The following is a 21,890-nucleotide window of genomic DNA, read 5'->3' as shown; positions in this document are numbered from 1 at the left end:
ATTTCTTATTTTTCAGTTCGGGATCTTTTTCTTCATGTTTTATCAATTCTCATGAACTTGCAGAACCACAAAATGATCCTTTAGAATAATACTCAGCAAACAGGTTGAACATCACAAATAAAATAATAGAACTGTAATATAATGAAACTTGATTAATACTAGCGTGGACCACCACAATACAACAAATTGCACAGAAATCTAGATACGTGTGAATTTGATTTGCATGTGGGGTGGGTTAAACCTTGAGACTCAGCCGTTTTCCCAGGCTACTCCCAAGCCCCAACAGCCATTCAGTCAACGTTCCACTTTCCTTACTCGCCAAGCCGTTTCATAAATCAAGCTCAATCCTCTGTAGCGTAGTACTGCGGGGCGAGCTCTGCTAGCCACAATGGGTCGATCCGGGTCAGGTTTTTGACGTAATTCTGCGTTGTCCGGACCAGCTCGTTGAAGATGACACAGTCCGGCTTGGTCCGGAAAAGCCCAGAAGAAGGATGGATCTGGACGCTCTGGCTTGTCGCAAGAGCCCTGCCAAATGCCAGACGATTGATGAGAACTCCAGAGTTCGAACTTTGGTTGGTACAATCAGGGTGTGTTTATTTCACTTTGCATTTTGCATTTTTGAAACAAAATCTTCAATATTTGAAATATTAAATGTAGACTAATTACAGATCTCGTCTGTAAACTACGAGACGAATCTAATGAGCCTAATTAATCCATCATCAGAGATTGTTTACTGTAGCATTACTGTAGCAATTTAGTGTCTAATCATATCCTAATTAGACTCATTAGATTCGTCTCGTAGTTTACAGCCCATTTGTGTAATGCGATTTATTTTTTGACTACATTTAGTACATCATGCAAGCGATTTACAAAAATTTTGCATTTTGTGTTTTGGAATCTAAACAAGGCCTCAATGCAGATTGGCTCATGGTCGAAGTTTAGGATCACGATGATGCAGGGAAAGATGGTGACAATGACTTGCATGGGTTGAAAAATATGAGAATGAAACACTACCTGTATGATCCATCTGGCTGTCGCATCGCTGCATTCAAGAAGAAGGCAGCTGTGAGGCATCTCCGAAACAGAGCCATGTCCTCTCCACATGATGAAAGGTTGAGGCCCATCTGTTGGACATGACCCTGAATTTGACTGCAATAAACAGAAAATTGCAATGTCAACTTGCAGCATGGTCAGGAAATCCTAAAGCGGACAGGCTTCCAATTTTTTACATAATTTTTCAACCAGGTTTTTAATTCAAATAGATAACACAGGTCCTGCGTATTCAAGATTTTTTTTCAAATAGATAAAATCTGTAAAGGTATTGCGAAACTGATAGCAGAAACTAACCTGTGAACATCACGAGCATGCTTTAGAGACCGGTGGTTGATAAAGTTTTCCCTGCACCATCTGATCAAAGCCTTGTCCATTGTTCTCTCTTTGGCATTTGCATTTTTGCTCTTCTCCAAGCATTCTGCAGCTGCGCGATAGACATTCACCAAGGTGATATGGTCCCCATCTGAGCTTTCAAAACCCTTCCGGGCAGCTCTTGCCTAAACAACGATGGCCATCAGTTATCGAAATGAAACATGCCAAAATTTAACCTTGAACCATTTGACACAAATTTAACGAGCAGAGAATAATGAAAACAGATACCTCTTCTAACTTCTCGCGTGGGAAGAAAAAGATTGATTCCACTGAAAGCATAGATACAACAATCAGCATTTCTTCCAAGCACTTGAATTCACTTGACACTATTAGTGCCTTGGAGTACATTGGATCCAAAGGCAGCCTAGCCATCTGATGGCCAACTGGATCTGACAGTTTATAATCATCAGTCAGAGCCCCTAGTAAGATTAACTGCTCCAACGATTTCAAAATAGCAGTCCTGTAGTAGGTTGGGCACCAATAAGCAATAACTCAGCATCGATACAAAGCAACAAGCTATTTAACTTATACTGGATATTACTGAGCAGCATCAAGAAAACTCAGTTCGTTTCTTCAATGAAGCTGTTAAAGCGTAGGTCATAAAGTTCATAAAGAAATCCAGGTCAAGGGGGTTTCTTTTCCTATAATGCCAAAGCTTGGGTACATGTGACAAGCAATAAAATACATCAAATACAGTAACATACATTGCATTGTCTCATCACAGATATTATTTCCCAGCACAATAGCAGACATTGAACATAGAGTTGCTTCGAGAATATTCTTCAACATAGAAGCAGGCTAAAAAAAATTACCTTGATGGTTTCTCCATAAAATCAAAACCTATGATGTCATCAATTCCAAGAGCCTTGAGTTGCAAAACAACATTTGATAGGTTACACCGCTTGATCTCAGGCACAGTAGAATCTACCAGTTTATCAAACTCACTTTCTTGGAACAACCGGAAGCACTTCCCAGGCCCCTCACGTCCAGCACGACCACTGAGTGTAGAGTGATGACATCAAAAAAGAGCAAAATAAAGAAACAGGCCCATAAGCCTTATTATTTAGTGGAACCATGTGCAACAGATATAAGCAATAGGATGCAAAATAGTCAATCATCACATGGGAATTCATTCTACAGCAACCTGTAACATAGGATAGTTAAAAGAAAACCATGGTGACAAACCACTTAAGTATATCAGCATATGGACAAAAAAAACATCAACAAGGAAAAAAACAGAAAGGGGGTAATGTACCACATGAACTCTTCGTTATCCCAAATATTGGGCACAAAAAATCAAAAAAGAAAGAATCTACCTCCTTTGGAGAGCCTGTGCTTTCGAAACTGGGATGATGATTAATGATTCCATTCCAGTCACAGGATTGTAAGCACGAGCTTTTACCATCCCAGGGTCAATAACATATTTGATGCCAGGTATTGTTACAGAAGTCTCAGCAATATTGGTTGCTAGAACTACCTGGCATATGAAAATCAGCAAACAGTCAAACTTTGCTTAGCAGACTCTGGTGTGGGACTTCCAAGGGTAATTGAAACACCAAAAATGACTACAAAGGAAAATAAATTACTGAATGGGCACAACACTAAAACATAGAGCCAGAAGTAACTCTTGTCGGGAACACCAAATAGCCTAAGTCTATTGTAAATAATTTCATCTGCCAGTGATGATATGACCTTTGGTTCATAGTGACTTTACCTTGTGTTCTTTTCCTCTTTTAGGGGCAGGCAAAGTGATCAAATGACAGTTAATACATTTCCGTTTTAGTTGGTCTCTATTACAACAATGTTTGCCCAGAGAATTAACAGCAGCAATACCAATTCTGTATTCTTCCTTATAATGATATAATTTCACAAAAGGTCATATAATTTATAGCAGTATCACATATCTATCTAGAAGAAAACTAATTAACTGTAGAGAGATGACAAGAATCACCTTAAGATGAATGTAAACAAATAAACTATGCTACATTATTCATAAAGAATTGATCGAGTAACCCGCGATTTGCAAAAAGGAAAATGAAGGTATGTGACTGATGTTTTTGATAAGGATCCTACTGAAACATGATGAATTCAGAACCATCAGTATCCCATTATTGTTTACCTTGCGGGTTCCAGCTGATGCTGACTTAAAAGCATTCATTTGCTGCTCTGACGGGAGAGATGAATAAATAGGTGTGGTCCATATCTTACTACTTTCTGGTGGAAGTAAACGAGCACGCTCATTAATAAGTCTCTCAAGTGATTCAATCTCCTCCTGGCCAGTTAGAAATGCGAGAATGTCTCCAGGTCCTTCCTCCAAATGAATCTAAAAAAAACATCTAAAATGAAGTTCATACAGAAAGAGCAGGATGCAATTGTGCCACAGCTTTATGCGAATTAGGAGGTACTTCCTCCGTCCCAAATAATAGGTTGTTTTAGCTTTTCTAGGTACATACTTTTTGCTATGCACCTAGATATATGCTATGTCTAGATACATAGATCTAGAAAAGCCAAAACAATCTATTACTTGGAATGGCGGGAGTATAAATTAGTCATCATGTTTTCTCAGTTCCCCTGTGTGTTCGAGAGGAAAGAAAAGAACTTTCTAAAGCAAATTTTCCTTTCTGAAAATACCATTTATGTATATTTCAATTGTCTTTCTTTGTCCCTAAACCAACTAGAGGTTGCATGCAAACAAAATTCTTGCTCACCTGAAAGATAGTAACTAGAGTGGCATCAAGATAATCCGACTCAGGCTGATAAGTATATAGTATGTCAACAGGATACTGCCGACCTTGAATATGTACAGCTTTAGCACCACCAAAATAATCAGAAAAACACTTGGCATCCAAACTAGCAGACATAATTATCAGCTTCAAAGGAGCACATCTTGTTCCTTGACATGCCTTCTGAGTTAAATTTTGAGAATGGCCCGCGTTAGGCAAAGTCTTCCCATTCTCACTGGCATTGGCCCGGGAATGTTGCACCTTTTTCAACAAACCCAGTAATACATCAGTATGGACAGTTCTTTCATGAGCCTCATCAACCACTATAACACTATACTTGGACAAAAGTGGATCCAAAAGTGCTTCCCTGGAAATCCAAAGCAATGTTTCGATTAGAAAATAGAATGCCATGCATCAACTAGAAGAGAAATTTTCCAAGCATATATGTTAGTAGGTAAAACGATACAGTATAATCCAATGGAAAATTCACTTTAGAGGATTCGAACAAGAAGATCTCACACAAAAGTATTCCACACTAGTAACATTATACACGTGAGAAATTAAGCCTAATAGGTTACGAAAAAGTGCAATGTAGTTACACAACAGCAAAAAAAGGTAAGCAATTGAAGAATTTCATCCTTATGCTAAACAGTTTCTATGCAGGTGTAGCGGTGGCTGAGAGGATCAAAAGACTAACGTACATCCTAACAATAAACCATATGGTTATCAAGCAATCAACAATTCAGTAAGTAAAGCATTACCTCAGAAGCAAACCGTCAGTCATATATTTAATCCGTGTAGCATTGGATGTGGAATCATCAAATCTGATAGAGTATCCAACCTTTTTGCCCAGCTGGTCGTTACATTCCTCAGCTACACGCTTAGCTACTGTAACAGCTGCAACTCTTCGAGGCTGAGTGATGCCAATGACTTTACCATCCTGACAAAACCCACCATCGTATAAAAATTGAGGTAACTCTGCATGACAAAATAAAGAAAAAAATCATCAAAGAAACTAAGTAGAGAAAAAAAGAGATATCTCGGGAAAAACAAATACTAGTGCAGTTTGCTTCTGCAACTACAGATGAAAGAAATATTTATGTAAGCAAACGAATTTCATAATATGCTATACAAGGCCGAGAATAACTTTCCTAAGAAAGCGCCCAATTGCCACAACATTACTATGAGATTACATGGGTAATATCTCATTTCACTTTTACAATGGTCCTTTCCATCAGTTCTGTAGCTGACTGAACCCAAATGTTCCCAAATCCACAAACACAAGCAATCCACAGCACCACTTTCAGAAACTTATGCCCAACACAGTTACATTTGGATCAGAGCATATCCAACTAACAATTTGAAGCATCGGAAAGCCAGAGGCTTCTAACAACAATTGAAGAAAACAAGGGGAGGGGGTGGGGGGAGGATCAGAAGCAAACTTACGAGTAGTTTTGCCACTCCCAGTCTCGCCAACTATGATTAGGGTGTCGTTCTTCCTAACCTCGTCAACTAGCCTCTTCTCCACTGTACCAATTACAAACAAACAATAAATTTCAGCTCCCCGAGCTAACACCCCCCAAAACAATCAGAGTGAACAGTTATCTCAAGCTCGGCAGTCGGCAAGCAAACCTGAAGCAATGGGGAGCGACTTCCGCTGTTCCCGAATCTGCTGCCTCCACCTGCACAAGCCAACCCAAAGCTAAGGCTCAATCCCCAGTCCAGCGAATGAAACGATGGCAACAAAATGGCGTCGTGGAGGCAAAGAGCTGGCACCTCTGGTAGTTCTGCTGCTTCTGCGTGGAGGCACCCGCAGAGAAGGACGGCATCTCGGCAGTGGCGGAGCCAGGAATTTGTTGCTGGGTATGCCAAACAAAATTTTTTTTTGAAGCAAATACATATAACGGCCATAACAAATCCATGAATATAACCAAAGTACGAGTTCTAAACATGGATAATTAAAAAATATTACAAAATAGGAAAGGCTACTACAATATAACCCTATGATCCCCTTGTTGGAAGAGATTGATGATATCCTGATCTTTCACTTTACTGAAGAATTCTCTCTCAATAAAAGTAACCAAGCAGTTATTCAAATATTCATCACCCATTTTGTTCCTTTGCTTATTCTTCACAAAATTCATCGTGGAAAACACTCTTTCAACACTAGCAGTGGCTACGGGAAGAATTAGCACCAACTTAAGAAGCTTGTGAACAACATGATATTGTTCATCCTTTTCTGTTTCCACAAGCTTAACTGAAAGCTCACATAGGTTCTTCAAATTTTTAAACCTTTCATCTCTACGAACATGAGAAATGTACATAGTAAGTTGCCATGGAAGTTTTGATAATTCCTCAGTTGTGTAGTACTTAGGATAAAACTCTGTAGCAAGTGTGACCAACTTGGCTTGATCATAAGCAGCAAATGAATTAAGTGGACTAAATGCTGCCATGCAAGAAAGTAGCTCTGTGTTTACCTCATCAAATTTGTCATTCAGTTCTCGAAGTTGCCAATCAATGACACTCACAAACATATCAACATGGAAGCGATGATAGTTCATTGCACCATTATAGAACCCTCTTTTAGGTCTTCCAACAGGATAATAAGGACCCTCCATGTCAACAACTTTAATATTGTACTTCACACAAAAAGAAGTGACCCTCTTCTAGGGTGTTTCTCTTACCTTAACCTTGCAGGTTTGCTTGAATTGAAGAGCCGAGGGTGCAGGGAGGGTGGAGCCAGTCGGTGCCGCTGGCTGCCGGCCCGCCGCTCGCCGATCGGCTGGTCGTGGGGGCGGGGCTCTACTGCCGCCCGGCGTCGCGGGCTCGCGGCGAGGCCGCGAGGGGCCTGCTCGGCTGCCCCTGCCGCCGGACCGCCCGGAAGCCGAACAGGCGGAGGCGAAGCCGCCCTGACTGGGACTGGGGGGAGCCGGACTGCGCTGCGCGGACGGCGGGCGGCGGTGCCGGGCGGTCGGGGCGACGGGGCCTCGGGGGACGGGGGGGAACGGACGGACGGGGGCGGGGGCTCGGCGCTCGGGGCGAGACGGGTCACGCGAGCCAGAGATAGAGGGATGGATTTCGGGCTTCCTGCTGGGCTTTGTTGAATTGGGCCCATTAATTGTATAGGATAGTATACATATATGAATACATATTGATATTTTTTTCTAAATCTTGGATATGCCTAAGCATAAGCATACCCCTAGCGCCATCCCTGCATCTCGGACGCCGCCTTCGACCCCCGCGCCCTAAAACCTGCCACGGCGCTGCCGAACCCGCGCGTCCGCGGCGGAGGGTGGGGAGGCAGGAAGGTTTAGAGGGGGGGTAGGTTTTGGGCGCTGCGGCCGTCGGGGTTCCACTGCCGCACCAACGAGCGAGAGCTTCGCTTCGATGGGCAGGGCTGCGGATTAGCAGCGAGGGAAACCGGAAGAGAACTTGCCGCGCGGGACGACGAAGAAGAGTCGCCGTCTGGCCACTCCGACGACGGACGGGAGGTGGTGCCTCCACGGCCTCCGGGCTCCAGCAGATGGTTTTGTGGCCTAGATTACCGCCGGCGAAACGCTTGGCTCCAGGTTGGGGGTTCGGTCTGAGCAGCAGGCCGCCGCCGTATCCTGGAGCGCCGCCGCCGCTTGAAGAACGCAACGCACCAACAGAGCAGAGCTTCGTGGGCGCGCCTGAAGCCCGGGCCGAACGGCAAGGGGCCTGGAGGGATTAGGCGGCCCAAAGCAATTCCCGATACAGGGCCTTGGTTTCTAGGCTTCGAGCCCGTGCAGGGTAGCCTTGGTGGGCCGGGCGAAAAACGACCTGTTTTGGTAGGTTGTATCATTTCTGTCTTTGGGCTGCACAGAGTAAATAGGCCGCCGAATTGAGTTTTGGTCACGGGCTTAATTATTTTCAGTGCCATTTCATTGTGTTATCCCAATTTAAGGCATTATTTTAAGTGTGTAAATAAGGTTTACTCCCTCCATTCACATATAATAGTCTTATTTGGGGTGGGCACAATAACCAAGATAAAAAAAAACTTTATTTATCAATCCTACTTATCTCGTCATTATTTATCTAGTTAAAAGAAGCGATCTTTAATGCTTAAACCTCGTAAAAACAAATGATCTTTAATGCTCCCCTGCACGCACCTAGTTTTTATCACATTGCATCCTTTTCCAAAGCACAAATTTACTCTTGCATAGTTAATGGGCATTGGATCCGAGAGGCAATAGGTGGGTGGGCTCAAATAGGGAAAATTTGATTTACACCCTTGAACTAACACAAAAGTCCGAGTTTCAACCCTCAACTACAAAACCAGATGATAAAGACCATCCAACTGTTAAAACCGTGAAAATTTGGCTCTTAGGTGGTTTTGAAGGTGGTTTTCCATTTTATGAGAATTAAAAATATTTAAATTAAACTAAAAATTCATAAGTAATTTATTTTAAATAAGAAAATACGAAATAGGTATCAAAAGTTTTCTAAAAATATAACATATCTATTGGCATGATACTTTTCAGTAATTCGGATCAGATTTTTCTATTTTTATAATATTTGGTTGCTTGTAGTTATGTCTATATTTTGAATAACTAAAATTCCCAATAGAGCAATAATAGATCAGTTACATTTTTAGAAAAATTTTGGTATTAGTTTCATATTTTTTCGATTTAAAATGAATTAGTTTTGATTTTTTAAATATAATGAGAATTTTTAATTTAAAATAATAAAAAACCACCTTGGAAACCACTCCAAGAGTCAAATTTGTCCGGTTTTGACAGTTGGATAGTCTATGTTATCTAGTTTTTTAGTTGATGGTTAAAAATCGGACTTATGTGATAGTTCGAAGATTAAAATCAGACTTCTGCTCTAATAAGACTATCAATTTTGAAATTTTCAGATTTTGAAATAAGACTATCATTTGTGAATGGAGGAAATATTGTCTAAATAATAGTGTTTTGGCTACTCCTAAATTACTTTTAACAAATGGTATATCTTCTTAATTAAGTGCTATTGGATTAATGATGTATTAAATACTAAATATATTGATATGGCATTTGTCTGTAGTAACAATACCGACAAATTTTTCTAGTAAACAAACATGTGAATACACACACCATACTATCAGCTGAGAACATTGGTTTTCCGTAGGAACAATCTTTTTATTTTTTGAAGCAACAGGAGGGGCTCGACTCCCCTATTGGTTATATATTAAGATGAAAGTATAAGTTAGCAAAAGCGCTTTAAGAAACAAACAAAGAATTTCCGTAGGAACAATCTCAAGTTACAAGTTTATTGGTTGACTAAAAAAACATGCATGAGTGACATCCTACCTACCCGATCAAGTTGACGTTTGCACTGAGAACACGTAAATAATTCATCCAGCATTGGTCCAACGAATGGCATAACCGTGTAGTTGTGTCGTCCTCTATAGTATATCTTTTTTGTTTAAATTCAACAACCACTTATAAGGTTCATTTTTTTCTTTTGAAACAAACCAGGCAGGAGAGCTGCCTTTTATATATTATTAAAAAGAAGAAACAACACTCAGACTGGCACCACAACAACCAACAAAGACACCACCACCAGCCAACACGACCACACAACTCCTCTCGAACTCGACTCAAACAACAACTAGTTGGATTGGGACGTCAACACGGTTGCGCAACTCAAACTCGACTCCATAGAAGCTCACCACGCCGCGCCACCACTATCCAAGAAGAAGGTGACAAGCAGCCCACCTCGCGAGCGCTGTCGTTCCCGATGATGTCCCACACCAACCAGCCGCTGCCATGCAGAACTGGCTGTTGCAGTCCGCTGCAAGCCAAGTAGCTACCATGACTCCACCATGCCGTTGTCATCTTCATATCACGCAGACACGATAGCCGATCTCCTAACTCCAACCTGTACGTTGGCAGAAGTCAGCAGAGGAGCCCATCACACCACACGAAAGAGCCACCATCATGCAGAATCCCTCGCCGAAGTACCGTAAAAAGTGTTGGATCCTGGAATTCCGAGACAACTCCTCTCCTAGGACGGATTGGGACATCGACCCAAGCATCAACTTAACGCGTGGGGGTCTCGTCACATCCACTGCCGCAAACCACTCCTCGGATATCACCTTAAAGCGCATAGGGGCTCGCCACTACCGTCGCTGGACTCTCCAAGGATCCGGGCTTGCTTCGCCAGCGAGGAATCCTCCAAAATCTCGCCGAGGATGATATAGTACCACCGAGTCACTCCAAAATCTTGCCTTCATCGTGCCTCTGTTGGAATCAGAAAGAGAAGGCCCATTTCTTGTCTTGTGACCTTAAGCACCCTTGCACGTGTGTGCAATTTCTGTACGGTTCAAAGAGTTGAGATTCATGCGTCGAGCTGAGCTGTAAACGTCTCCAACTGACATAATCAGATAATTAGTGAGAAGAAGTAGCAATGGACAAGGAACCGTGGCAAAATATACTCTTTTTTTTCCTTCTAATTTTAATTAGATTGTCACTGTCTAAGATGATAAATAAAACAAGTGGGGAGACGACCAGTTTAAGCTAAGTGTGCCACGCCTGCCACGCTAGAATATCCTCGATCACTAGGTTCCAACTCCCGACCAGTTCCACTTCCATAGTTGGCCATTGCACAATGAATAGGCGACATTTTGAGAAAAAACAAATCATCATTCAGTTTTTATTTATTTTTACATATGAAGACTATATATCTAGATTTATCTATATTAAAAATAACCTAGCTAGTATTCCAACTATTATTAGGGTTTTTCTTTTTGCATCGACAGAATGCATTTTCGCATTATAACTTTTTAAGTTTGCTGACATTCTGTTACATTGACCCAGACATAAAAATGAGTACATTCTTATGTGCATATATAAACCAATGCAATCATTGCTACTAGTATGCCGACCTAAGAGAATTCTCTAGCTTGCTCTACACATGGTAATGGTATACGGCGAGTATTTGTAAATTCACCTAGAAACATCCCATCCTAGTGACATATATCACAAGCAACCGAAAACATTATACTACTTCCGTTCAATTCCATTCACAGCTTGATTATATATAGACACACGTATGTCTAATCACTAACACAGCACAAAGAAGAACTGGAGGAGGAAGAAGCGGAAGAGGAGACCTCGATCGACGACAGCGGCAGCAATGTCGACGTACCTCAAGAAGCCGTTGCCGTCCTACACCATCTCCCTCATCGTCCTCCTCCCTCTCACCCTCTTATGCCTCACCTTCCTCCTTCCGCTGTCCGCCTACCTCAACAACCCGCTCGCCGCGGCCGCGGCTGCCAGCGGATGCGGCGTAGGCGGCACCGCCGTCGGTGTTGGCAGCCAGCGCCGCCCGGAGCTGAGCGTCCTGATCGGCGTGCACACGATGCCCGGGAAGCACTCCCGTCGCCACCTCATCCGCATGGCGTACGCGCTGCAGCAGACGGCCGCGCTCCGCGCCGCGGCGCGCGTCGACGTCCGGTTCGCGCTCTGCGCGCGCCCGATGCCGCCCGAGCACCGCGCGTTCGTGGCGCTCGAGGCCCGAGCCTACGGCGACGTGCTGATCCTCGACTGCGCCGAGAGCGCGGAGCAGGGGAAGACGTACACCTACTTTGCCAGCCTGCCGGCGATGCTCGGCTCCGCCAGCGGCGGCGGCCGGCCGTACGACTACGTGATGAAGGTGGACGACGACACGTTCCTCCGGCTGGACGCGCTGGTGGAGACGCTCCGCGCGGCGCCGAGGGAGGACATGTACTGCGGCGCGGGGCTCCCGTTCCAGGACCGGCAGTTCCCGCCGTTCATGCTCGGCATGGGCTACCTGCTCTCATGGGACCTCGTCGAGTGGATCGCCAGCTCCGACATGGTCAGAAAGGAGGCCATGGGTAGGCACTTTGCACAGAATGCATCCGTTCTTGCTCCTTGAGTAGTTTTCGACAATTTTCAGCTACTGCTGCATACATTTTCTCATGAAAATTAAATATTTTCAGAACACTATTATATGTTTTTAATAATGCTTAGCAACTCATGTTATTCAGGGGTAGAAGATTTGACCACAGGGAAGTGGCTGAACATGGGCAACAAGGGCAAGAACAGGGTGAACCTTTTCCCCAGGATGTATGACTACAAGAGTGCCAAAGCTGACGACTTCTTGGAGAACACCATTGGTGTGCATCAGTTGAAGCAGGACTTGAGGTGGGCACACACGTTGGAGCACTTCAATCTCACTAGGGTGGGGCCCTCCAGCAAGCTGTACGGCTTCTAGAGAGGGGCTTCTCAAATGGCTTTCTGAAGAATATGTAAATTTTCTGTGGCATTCTAATATTTACAATTGATTGCTTCCACCCCAAGTTATTTATTTCACCCATGGGACCTGTTCATAGCGACATGCAGCCGAACAGCTGGGGAAAACCAGCTGGGCTGGAATAGCCCACCCAACACCAGCTCCCGCCATCCCCAACCTGCTGGTTGCAGTCCATCCAGCCAGCCGAACAGGTCCATGTATGTTATTAGAAGGAGATGGCATTGCCAAAAATTTGTTTAAACAGAATACAAATGTAGATGCTCATAAACACTCACTTCTATGAACATACACATGTAGACCTTAATATTGACGAACTGGTAAGTGTCTCACCGTCGACGAACACATCGGTTAACACTAAAGAAATAGCAATAGTACAAAGACACTCAACGCAGCGGGTGGTTAAGGGGTACAACGACCACCTTGAACCATCCAAGGTATAACTTGCTTCTCAAAATGGCAATTGTCAACTGGATAAGAATTTAGAGTTTGGAATTTAGAATCTTGGAGACAAATATATCTTTCATTTGACTGCTCACTTCTCGTTATTTATATCCGAGCTACACAGCCTATACAGCTTGAGAAAGCAACTGTTTACATATAGAAGCCCAACGATTCAAGTTTACCCAACATTTTAAATGGCAAGTATACTATGATGATTGACGGCAGAGTATCATTGCACTAGTTTTGTTACTGACATGACAACTAATCTTCACCAAATATTCTATATCAACCGTGAACTTCATATTAAGTTGTGGTTTGATTTCGTGCCTTGCACGGTTGCACCAGTTGGACCTAAGTTCCAGTAAGAATTGACGATGTCACAGTCGGGAACATATGAAGTGTCAGTCAACATCAGGTATGGAATATCCGGTGGAATCCGGAAACCCCTCTAAACAATATGTTTAGAAGTTATGAAATATCCTCAACTAAGGAGAGAGAAAAAACATGCATGTGCTTGCAGGAGGTGGCGAGGACAAACACCCAAAAATCCAAGTCCGAACTTGACATCATAGATTAGTAATTTGGACCGGACGGAGTATTTGTCAAAGACCAATACAAAATTTCCAGGTAGCAGGCCTGGATACATTCATCTATTCACAGTTAGTCAGTTAAACAGAATGAACGCACATACACCAACCAACCCGTATGATTGAAATTACAAATATTATTGGTTAACGTTACAATTAACCGTTAATGAAGTCAAGTTACCAAACTCTCAAGTCCATCTGCGGAATTCAGTGTTACATGGACACGGGTGCAGGTGTCGGTGTCCGACTCGGGTGCGGGTGTCCGATTCGTTAGAATTTTTTGGGACACGGCAAATAACACTCGGAATCCGACACGGGTGCGGGGTATCCGACTCTGCAAAAAAATGTAGACACGGGTGTCCGGGTAACACAGGCGTTATTCAGCGCATCATCCCATTCTGTCTGTCATGGTTGTTTACCTTATTCCATGGGAATGCTTTCTCAACCACCTGATTTTCAAACACAGGTTGTCTTCCTAATGGTGGGCCAAGATCACCACTTCAGTCTTGGTACTTAACTGCAGAAACCCATGATCTGGTCTCTTCCTCTTGCTGCTCTATTCGCACGACCAGTTCAACCTAAGTGTCCACAGAAGTTCGATAGGTCCTTTCTCCAGCATGCGCTGCATAATTGTTGGCCATAATCAACTCAAAAACATGAGTTATAGATTGAACCGAGCCATCACACTTTTGAGCTTTGGCAAATGCAGCACCGGAATAAAATGATTGATGGGCCTTCATCTTGGGGCTGGAGTTTTTCTAGTTCTTTTTGAATCATTGGGCTTGCGTTCAGCACTTGACTGTCCCTGCGGCTGTTTAGAGCTTCTGGTTTTGCTCCGGCTAGTTTCAGTTGTGCGAGAAGAAGACGAACGTTGGTTCGCTCTAGATCCTGTGCGCTTTGCAGTTTCTGGCTTCAACTTAACCCTCGCTGACCGAGAAGAAACTTGCAAGTTCTGCATTGAACTTGGACCCTGTTTATTCATTTCAACAGACCCTTGCTGGATTTGACTCCGGTCATTGCTAGCATGGAATTCCTCACAAATAACTGATGCCAAGATGCCCTGAACAAAGAAATATCGTAACGCACCAGCAAATCAGAAGAAAAACAGAAAATTGAAATAAAAGAGTAATAACAAGAAGAGAAGAAAGTTTCAAACATATTAACTACAACCAGGATAAGAATGGTGACTTCTGCAACATTCATCTATCATCTAGCATTGCGAGGAATATGCCTTGTTAAATAAATTACTCCAAGAATGTTAACTAATAATGCAAGTTTAAATTCCTGGCATCTTAAATCAGAGCAAAGCAATAGCAAAAATAGAACATTATTTAACAATGCCACGGAAAACTTTTAAGAAACGTTCATAATACAATTCCATAATAGGATCATGAATTATAAGGCTAACAGATGTATATGCAAACATCACCTTATTTTGAATTGGAGAGGCTTCTGGACCCTGAACTTGCTCCTCTTCAGAATCATCCATTTCCTCACATTCAAACTCAACATGTTCGCTGTCTTCCTCGGAATCACTTAATTCTTCTTGTTCCATTACAATCCCTTGCATTGATTCTTCATTTGGCTCTTGAATGCAATGATGAGAAAAGGAATTTGCAACCTCTAGCTCTGGAACACCAGCTTTGTCCTTCCTAGAAACTTCATCTTGCACATTTGATTTGCTAAAAGCACCTCTGAAGTCATTTGAATCTTTTATCTCCGTTGGAGAACATAAATGAATGTTCAAGTCAATACTGGTCTCCCTCTCAGAAAGGCTTGTGGATGCTTGCCCAGGTGTTGACTCTACTGGGGCTTGCCTCATATTATACTCGGACTGATTAACAGATTGATGGTAGTCATCTTCTGGTACTTCATCACGCATCTCAACTTCAGTTCTTTGCAAAAGAGGATGGAAGTCAATAGTGTTAGCATTTACAGTACTGTTTTCAGTTGAACCTGTAGTCTGTTTGTTACTTCTCTCAACTTGAACTTTCTCAAAGGGGAAAAGATCATATTTTCTTGACTGATTAATAAGATTTTGGACATGATGACTATATGATGAAACCACATCTCGAGGATACTGAAACAACAAAGGATGCATCTGCAAATCTTGATCAGCACCGTCTTCTGTAGTATTTTCATTAGAGACCCCTTTCTGCTGCAATCTGGAATTAGCTCTGTGATCAGGAAACAGATTTAGTTGTCTATAAGTACTTTCCGTAAAGGATAGAGGTGGCACGGAATACATATCATTTGCTGCATTATCTGATGTGCTATGTAACTGTGTTGCATTTGGATGAAATGCCACCTGAGATAGGACACGAACAGAAGGAGGAAGGTTCACGGGAGGCAAGTCTGGAGCCAACTTGACCACACAACTACCTTTCTCTTTACTCACTTGGGAAGCTTGAAGTTGGTCCAGAGAGCCACATGATACCACTGGAGCTGTAGTGGAAGGTGCTCTTACATATGAAGGGCCATCAGAGGGGCAGTACATAAAAGGTATATATGAGGTGGTTACATCAAGTCTTGTACCACTTCCTTTCTGTGGTTCAATGTAACCACCTGTAGTGCCACATTCTTCATTGAGGCCTGTGCCTGACTGCATTGTCATACTTTTCCCAGCATTTCTTGGTAATGGCAGATGACAAGGCATCATGTTAATGCTTCTACTATCCGTGTCTTCCAAAAATGCTTCATTGACATATGAATCATCGTCATTTTCAACATCCTCAGAAGCATTGTTATCAGCCTGTAATGAAAGCATTAAAAAGTATGCTCAATGACATCACCGTTGATGGATATTAAGATATTATTTGAATATCTTACAAGTTGGAAAAAAAAATACTAACCTCTTGCCCACGAACTACTCGTGAGTCAGGCATTGATGCTCTCAGCTTTCTCCTCTTTGCTTCATATGTTCGCCTTCTTTCTTTTTCAGCATCACTTTTAGTGTAAGATTTCTGAACTCCACTTGCAACTCTCCATTGACGTTGGAGCAGTGAAGGATCCCTATGTGGCACTACAAATCTCCAAACTGATGCCCAATCATTTTTGAATATCCTCAGCCCCTGAAATCAACAGCAGGTATAGAAGAAAATAAGCAATAGAAACCAGACATGAAAAATAGGAGATAGCCTGTAGTCACAAATAATCACCTCCTGGATACGTTCCTTCTCCTCAACTGTCAATGGAGATGTTTTCATACGGCGCACCTCCTGCATTTTAACTCAGATGAGAATATAGTTAGTTTGGAAGGCCACATTGATTTTGCTGATGGCTTCTATTAAAGATAGTAGTCAACGAGCTCAAAATTTCCCCTCCTGATGGTTGACCATAAAAGAAAAACACTACATGTCCAATCCAAGTATCAAGTCAACCCAACCCAAGTCGGTATCAGAATGAGGGAACACGCAGACAAACCTTTTCACAGCACATATACATAATCTTTGAAACATTTAGTAGCTTGAATCATATAGCACCATAAAAAAAAATCGTATTTTCAATTTTCTACTGAATATGGAATTAAATAAAATGTGACATGGTCCATAATATCAAAATTTGCGTTTCCCTAATACTGCCAAGAAATTTAAATAGCATACTACTATTTAGTTGGCACATAAATAAAATGGTATGGATATCAGAATGAGAATTGATCAAAATTATCAGCAGGTTAAGTGCTGCTGCAGGAACTTCACTACCTACAGAATAAAGGATTCCATAAAGGACTTGCTTTATTGTTTACAGACCAGTTAAGAACCAGAACTATACTATTTCAATACTACACAATACAGAACAAGAATAACATACTACTATATTGTTTGCATCAACTGTAACGCTATACTATCCAGTTCAATAGATACCTTGAACATACTGCTGAACCAAACCAGTGAATAGAAAAGGTCACCATACATACCTTAACTGGATTATCAGGAGCTTTGGAGGAGCTACGATTTTTTTGTCTCACAAATATCTGCATGAAAGAAGTTATTTCACTTGGCAAGCTTAAAACAGAAGTCCAGAACATGGAGTTCTCAAAGATTATAGGAATTGAACAAATGTTCTCAGGTTACAATTGTATGCAGAGATTAGTGAAGGATTTGATCCAAGCTTACTTGTTTGTACAATCAAAAGAAAAGCAAAGTATATTGACAAACAGATAAAATGTTCGTACTTCAATCCTTATGGAAAGAAAAAGACATGCTTTGGCAGTACTGAGAACAGACATGAAAATTTAGGCCATGAGTAATGCCAGTAAGGTGAAACATGTCATTGCCATGTCCCTTCAGTCAAAACAACACTTTCTATAATACTGTTTCCTTAAAGGCATTTCATGCTCTTCATCATCCTCGTAAATTTTCACTACATTGAGTAACAACTAACAAGCACAATGTTCACCAAACAAATGATAAAGATTTAAACGTACCAACTATTGATTATGCCTGACAAATCATTAAAGAAAAAAACTTTTGAATCTTGAAGAAAAATTTCACAATGTGCAAAGTGAGTAACAAAAAATACCTGATGCTTCGATTTACAAGGAAGAAAGCGCTTTTGTATTGCTCCCCAGTCATTATTATATTCCTGAATTCCTAGAGCTAATAATCTGCAGGCAGATAATATACTATTGAAATAACCGTGAAACAAAATGTATTAGCCATCATATCAACTACACACGTGAGGAGGGTAAGACATGATTTCTTATAGGCAGGTGGTAATAACAGTGCAGCAACCTTAATACCATTGACCATAAAAAATGAAAGTTGAATATAAAGATGAAAGGAATAGCAATGGTAGAGCAGCTGAGGAAATTGATACAAAAATTGCATAAACCAATGCCACTAATATAGAAACAAAAACAGTACGCAACTCAACAAAAGCTACGAAACCTCAGCATTCTTGATTTACTATGTTCTGAAGTCAAGGTGGCAAGGAAGTATTCAAATCCACGGATATGATAAAATTGAGAACACAATGCACGACTTTCAAAAGAAATGTTGGAGAAGATGTCAAGCACACCTGTCCTCTGCATCAGTGAAAAGCACTCTATTGGCCATAGCTGCAGTAGGTGGCTTATTAGGAAACAGTGCAAAATTGAAAAGTGAAAAGAATCTCTGTGCTAATCTTGCAATGTCAGCTGGAACAAGAGCAACTGTGTCCTTTTTAGTATTCTCAAGCAGGGTAGCAGCTAATGATTTCTTCTGCTGTAACTGCCCAGATGAAACAGATGACGCTGTTGGCGCACTATTTGATCTATCTTGAGAAATGTTGCTTGCTTCTTGGCGATTGCTAATCACTGGTGAAGGAAACAGAGGCTCTTTCCTGCGGTTTTTGTCAGCAGTGCCATCCACATGACTTTTTCTATGCTTCACGACAGCTGTTCATTCAATTGAAAGCAAAGTTAAAGTGGTGGCAAACAAAATAAACAAGAAGTAAAAAATAACCCATGCAGCAATCTTGAACTTACCAGCTGCGACATCACTCAAATAACCGAGGGCGAACTGAAGCGGTGCGACATCAAGGATGGATATAACAGGACTCTTGATTAATGGCATCCATTGGCATTCTGAACTCTCAGATGAAACAAAACTAGATGAGAGATGCTGGGATCCAAAAAAGATATGCCGATGAGGAGCACTCCTAGCCAATGCTTGATCACGAGAGCATATCAACTCAACTATCATCTTTTTAACATTATTAGCCACATCTTGTTTAGATGGATCGAGAACGCATAGGGAGAAGGTTTGGATAAGGAGCTGAACATGCTCATATATCAACACATGCAGTTGGCCAAGTTGCTGATCAGTAAATCCGCATACTAAAGGTGCACAAGTTACCGGTAGCAACGATGAAGGGATAAGAGCATTCTGTGTAGGACATTGCCATCCAAAAGTTTGTGCAGGAGTCACCACTGCAGTTGGAACATATGGCAGAATTGGTCTTAAATGAGTTTTATTGGATTCGTGACCATAGCTACCTGCCCCAGGCAACTCAGTGAATGGCCGCCTCTGTCTAGTCTGAGGCCTACGACCATCTTTCCCCTTTTTACCATTTGTGTCATCATAGTTCTCAGCATTTTCATCACCGTCACTTTCTAGGGCCTCCTCAATCTCAAGCTCAAAGTCTGCATCATTATCATCTTCATCCTGGTTTTCATCCCCCTGGCATGCCTGTGTGTTATCGCCAACACCAGACAGGACAGATGCAAGAAACTTGCGGTATTCCTCTTCCTCATCAACATTCTGCAGATCACCATCGTCATCGGATTCCTGGAGAAAGGTCTCCAATTCCTCAAGTGAATAGTTTGCTAGTGAGTATCTTGCCCTCGTCCGTCTGCAAATTGCATCTTCCTCACTAGCTGTGAGAAATAGTTGATGAGGGTTTTGCAATGTAGGAGAGCTAGCGGCTTCACTTGGTGAAACCTCCTTTTCCAATACATTCAAGCGATCTTCATCATTCTCAAGGTTAACCTGGGTTGATGTTTTTTCTGGAAATTTTTCTTTGACAACATCTTTAGATGACAATTTATTTTGAGGAAGTGCACCGTCACTTGTGTTTTCATTAACTATGTTATTCTGCTGATATATCTCGCTAGTTGGTCGATTGCCAGAACTATGTTCCTCGCATTCTGCTTCTGAGGTGAGGCTTGATGAGGTCTCAGATGGAGACCCCTCCCTAAGAAAAGGATTAAAATCCATGTCATCCTCCTCCACGTCATCGTCAACTTCCATATTTGATTTCCCACAGTAGGATTTCCTACAACCTGCCATCCATAATGTGTAAATAACTGTGTTAGTGATCTACACAACATGTTGCACTTTGCAAGAAAAAGGGACAAGAACATACAATGGTAAAACTATATCGTAACACAAAGACTTCAACAAGCACACATGTAAGATGGTATTGCTCAAAATTTTTAGTGGCACATAACAGCAACATAGTTGTGAAGTGTCCCAAGTGCACCTTCATAGCAGAATAGCAGGCATATGATAACACGCTCATCTATATATGGGAAAAAATTAAATTTTCAAATAAGTCTAAGCTAAACATCCAAATATAAACTGCAAAAAGATTACAGCATAGATATGGCAATACATAACTATAAAGAGAAATATCACTAATACCATTTCATTAATAAGAACGAGGGATGACATAAAGCTTCAATATTGGAGAATGTATTCCGCAAAATTATGAACAATAGATTTAAATGCAAAATGGTCAGATTATGCAGAAATGAAGTGGCTGCTTCATATTAAATTAAAATACATTAGTATAAATGAAAGTGAAGGGAGGGCCTGGTGCAGTGGTAGAGTCTCTCTCCAATTGTATCAAGGAGCTCTGGGTTCGAATCAGCTTCCTTGCAAAATAAGAGAGGGTTAAAATTCCTTCCCCCAACTTCAAACTTGTGTGGGAGCCTACAGCCTAGGCACGCCCCCTTATTGGTACGAATGGCACTACATCTTATGGCTGATGTAGCGGGCTCGTTGGTTACACAGCTGTATTGAACACTTCAATAGCTGCTACCAACAACACAAATGGAGTTCGTTTTAACACACTTTAATGTAAAATCTTAAGAGTCCACATAATGCATTTTGTGAAACGGATGAAAAAATTGTAGAAGATAAGCATGCCAGTCTATCCTTTTTAGGTAACAGTTCTGTTCTGACATGACCAACTTAATATGCTAACCTCACATGAGGACCCAACAACATGCCAACAGATTCCCCAATTGGTAATCTCAGTGCCCTTCCAAATGCCGTGACTCTCTAACACAATAAAATGCTGTAGCACAATAACATTGCAACAACAATTTGTCCAGACACTAGCAACTAAAATTCCACAAAGAGAAACAGGGGGACAGACGGGGGTGAGTCGAGCACAGAGCAGAGGGTAAGCATTACTGCTCGGATAATGGCCGCGGTGCAGACTCCAGCTAGATGAGCAGATTGCGGTAAGGGATGGACTCAGGGTGAAACCCCAAAAGGTGTGGCATCAACTGACATCGATGGATCCTGCACGCTGAGGAGGAGGAAACGAAACTAATCGAGCCATGGATAGATTGACTAAGCTCCTAGGGCACAAAACTGCACGCAATTCGGCAACTAACAAAATGGAGATCGGAAGTTTCCAACTTGATTGTAAACAAGGGGCAACCACCCCAAGCGAGCTAGGGTTACTTACCCACGGAAGAAGGACACGATCCACGCCCAGATGGGTCTCAACTCCACACCAATAGACCGCGGGAGAAGAGACCCTGCGCCGCCGCCGGCTCCGGAGTCAGTAGCGGCGCCGGAGGGAGGCCGCACCGGCGTGGAGCTCGGCCGCGCCGGAGGAAGGCTGGGTGCGCGCGTGGAGAAGTCGGAGAGGGAGGCTGGGTGCCCGGTTCGGGTCTTTTTTTTTTTCCCCTCCTGCTTGCGATTCTGACACGACTATA

The 21,890-nt window shown here is 42.2% G+C and overlaps 3 protein-coding genes across 7 annotated transcripts; 1 reads left to right on the top strand and 2 right to left on the bottom strand.

The window, feature by feature from the left end:
- Positions 1 to 59: 59 nt before the first annotated feature.
- On the bottom strand, positions 60 to 7,432 carry LOC120671149 (pre-mRNA-splicing factor ATP-dependent RNA helicase DEAH10-like). Of its 5 annotated transcripts, none has more exons than XM_039951412.1 (13): positions 7,366 to 7,432; positions 5,925 to 5,977; positions 5,781 to 5,830; positions 5,595 to 5,675; positions 4,910 to 5,126; positions 4,134 to 4,515; positions 3,545 to 3,748; positions 2,742 to 2,902; positions 2,238 to 2,423; positions 1,654 to 1,885; positions 1,348 to 1,550; positions 1,015 to 1,149; positions 60 to 525 (listed from the first exon to the last, which is right to left on the bottom strand). In XM_039951412.1, the coding sequence occupies exons 2-13, from the start codon at positions 5,975 to 5,977 to the stop codon at positions 342 to 344; spliced, it is 2,088 nt and encodes a 695-aa protein (XP_039807346.1). In that variant the 5' UTR covers positions 7,366 to 7,432; the 3' UTR covers positions 60 to 341. The 5 variants fall into 5 exon arrangements, 4 of the variants coding, with proteins under 4 accessions (XP_039807346.1, XP_039807344.1, XP_039807345.1 ...); XM_039951410.1 differs by lacking the exon at positions 7,366 to 7,432 and adding an exon at positions 6,833 to 7,121 and having other exon boundaries at positions 5,925 to 6,007; XM_039951411.1 differs by lacking the exon at positions 7,366 to 7,432 and adding an exon at positions 6,839 to 6,857 and having other exon boundaries at positions 5,925 to 6,007.
- A 3,826-nt stretch (positions 7,433 to 11,258) lies between these two features.
- On the top strand, positions 11,259 to 12,426 carry LOC120668868 (beta-1,3-galactosyltransferase 6-like). Its single transcript, XM_039948667.1, has 2 exons — positions 11,259 to 12,009; positions 12,163 to 12,426. The coding sequence occupies exons 1-2, from the start codon at positions 11,289 to 11,291 to the stop codon at positions 12,387 to 12,389; spliced, it is 948 nt and encodes a 315-aa protein (XP_039804601.1). The 5' UTR covers positions 11,259 to 11,288; the 3' UTR covers positions 12,390 to 12,426.
- Positions 12,427 to 13,420: 994 nt separating this feature from the next.
- On the bottom strand, positions 13,421 to 21,884 carry LOC120670207. Its single transcript, XM_039950272.1, has 9 exons — positions 21,638 to 21,884; positions 18,924 to 20,219; positions 18,476 to 18,833; positions 17,978 to 18,062; positions 17,373 to 17,429; positions 16,615 to 16,674; positions 16,309 to 16,527; positions 14,886 to 16,208; positions 13,421 to 14,516 (listed from the first exon to the last, which is right to left on the bottom strand). Exons 2-9 carry the CDS (start codon positions 20,185 to 20,187, stop codon positions 14,193 to 14,195), a joined length of 3,690 nt encoding a protein of 1,229 aa, XP_039806206.1. The 5' UTR covers positions 20,188 to 20,219; positions 21,638 to 21,884; the 3' UTR covers positions 13,421 to 14,192.
- Positions 21,885 to 21,890: the final 6 nt, after the last annotated feature.

Source organism: Panicum virgatum, chromosome 4N, assembly GCF_016808335.1.
Source record: "Panicum virgatum strain AP13 chromosome 4N, P.virgatum_v5, whole genome shotgun sequence".
Classification (NCBI taxonomy): domain Eukaryota; kingdom Viridiplantae; phylum Streptophyta; class Magnoliopsida; order Poales; family Poaceae; genus Panicum; species Panicum virgatum.
The sequence above is the reverse complement of the archived record's forward strand: the minus strand, read 5'-3'. Positions and strand labels throughout refer to the sequence as shown.

Bases quoted from the DNA above. Each gene is read 5' to 3' on its own strand.
- LOC120668868 (XM_039948667.1), top strand. From the start codon at position 11,289: ATGTCGACGTACCTCAAGAAGCCGTTGCCGTCCTACACCATCTCCCTC. The intron at 12,010-12,162 runs GTAGGCACTTTG...CATGTTATTCAG, and splicing joins GGTCAGAAAGGAGGCCATGG to GGGTAGAAGATTTGACCACA.
- LOC120670207 (XM_039950272.1), bottom strand. From the start codon at position 20,187: ATGGAAGTTGACGATGACGTGGAGGAGGATGACATGGATTTTAATCCT. The intron at 16,528-16,614 runs GTGATTATTTGT...TGTTGATTTCAG, and splicing joins AGAAGGAACGTATCCAGGAG to GGGCTGAGGATATTCAAAAA. The intron at 14,517-14,885 runs GTGATGTTTGCA...TTCTTTGTTCAG, and splicing joins CCTCTCCAATTCAAAATAAG to GGCATCTTGGCATCAGTTAT.
- LOC120671149 (XM_039951409.1), bottom strand. From the start codon at position 6,766: ATGGAGGGTCCTTATTATCCTGTTGGAAGACCTAAAAGAGGGTTCTAT. The intron at 6,008-6,625 runs GTAAACACAGAG...TGGCATACCCAG, and splicing joins TGAATGACAAATTTGATGAG to CAACAAATTCCTGGCTCCGC. The intron at 4,516-4,909 runs GTAATGCTTTAC...TTGGATTTCCAG, and splicing joins ACTGACGGTTTGCTTCTGAG to GGAAGCACTTTTGGATCCAC.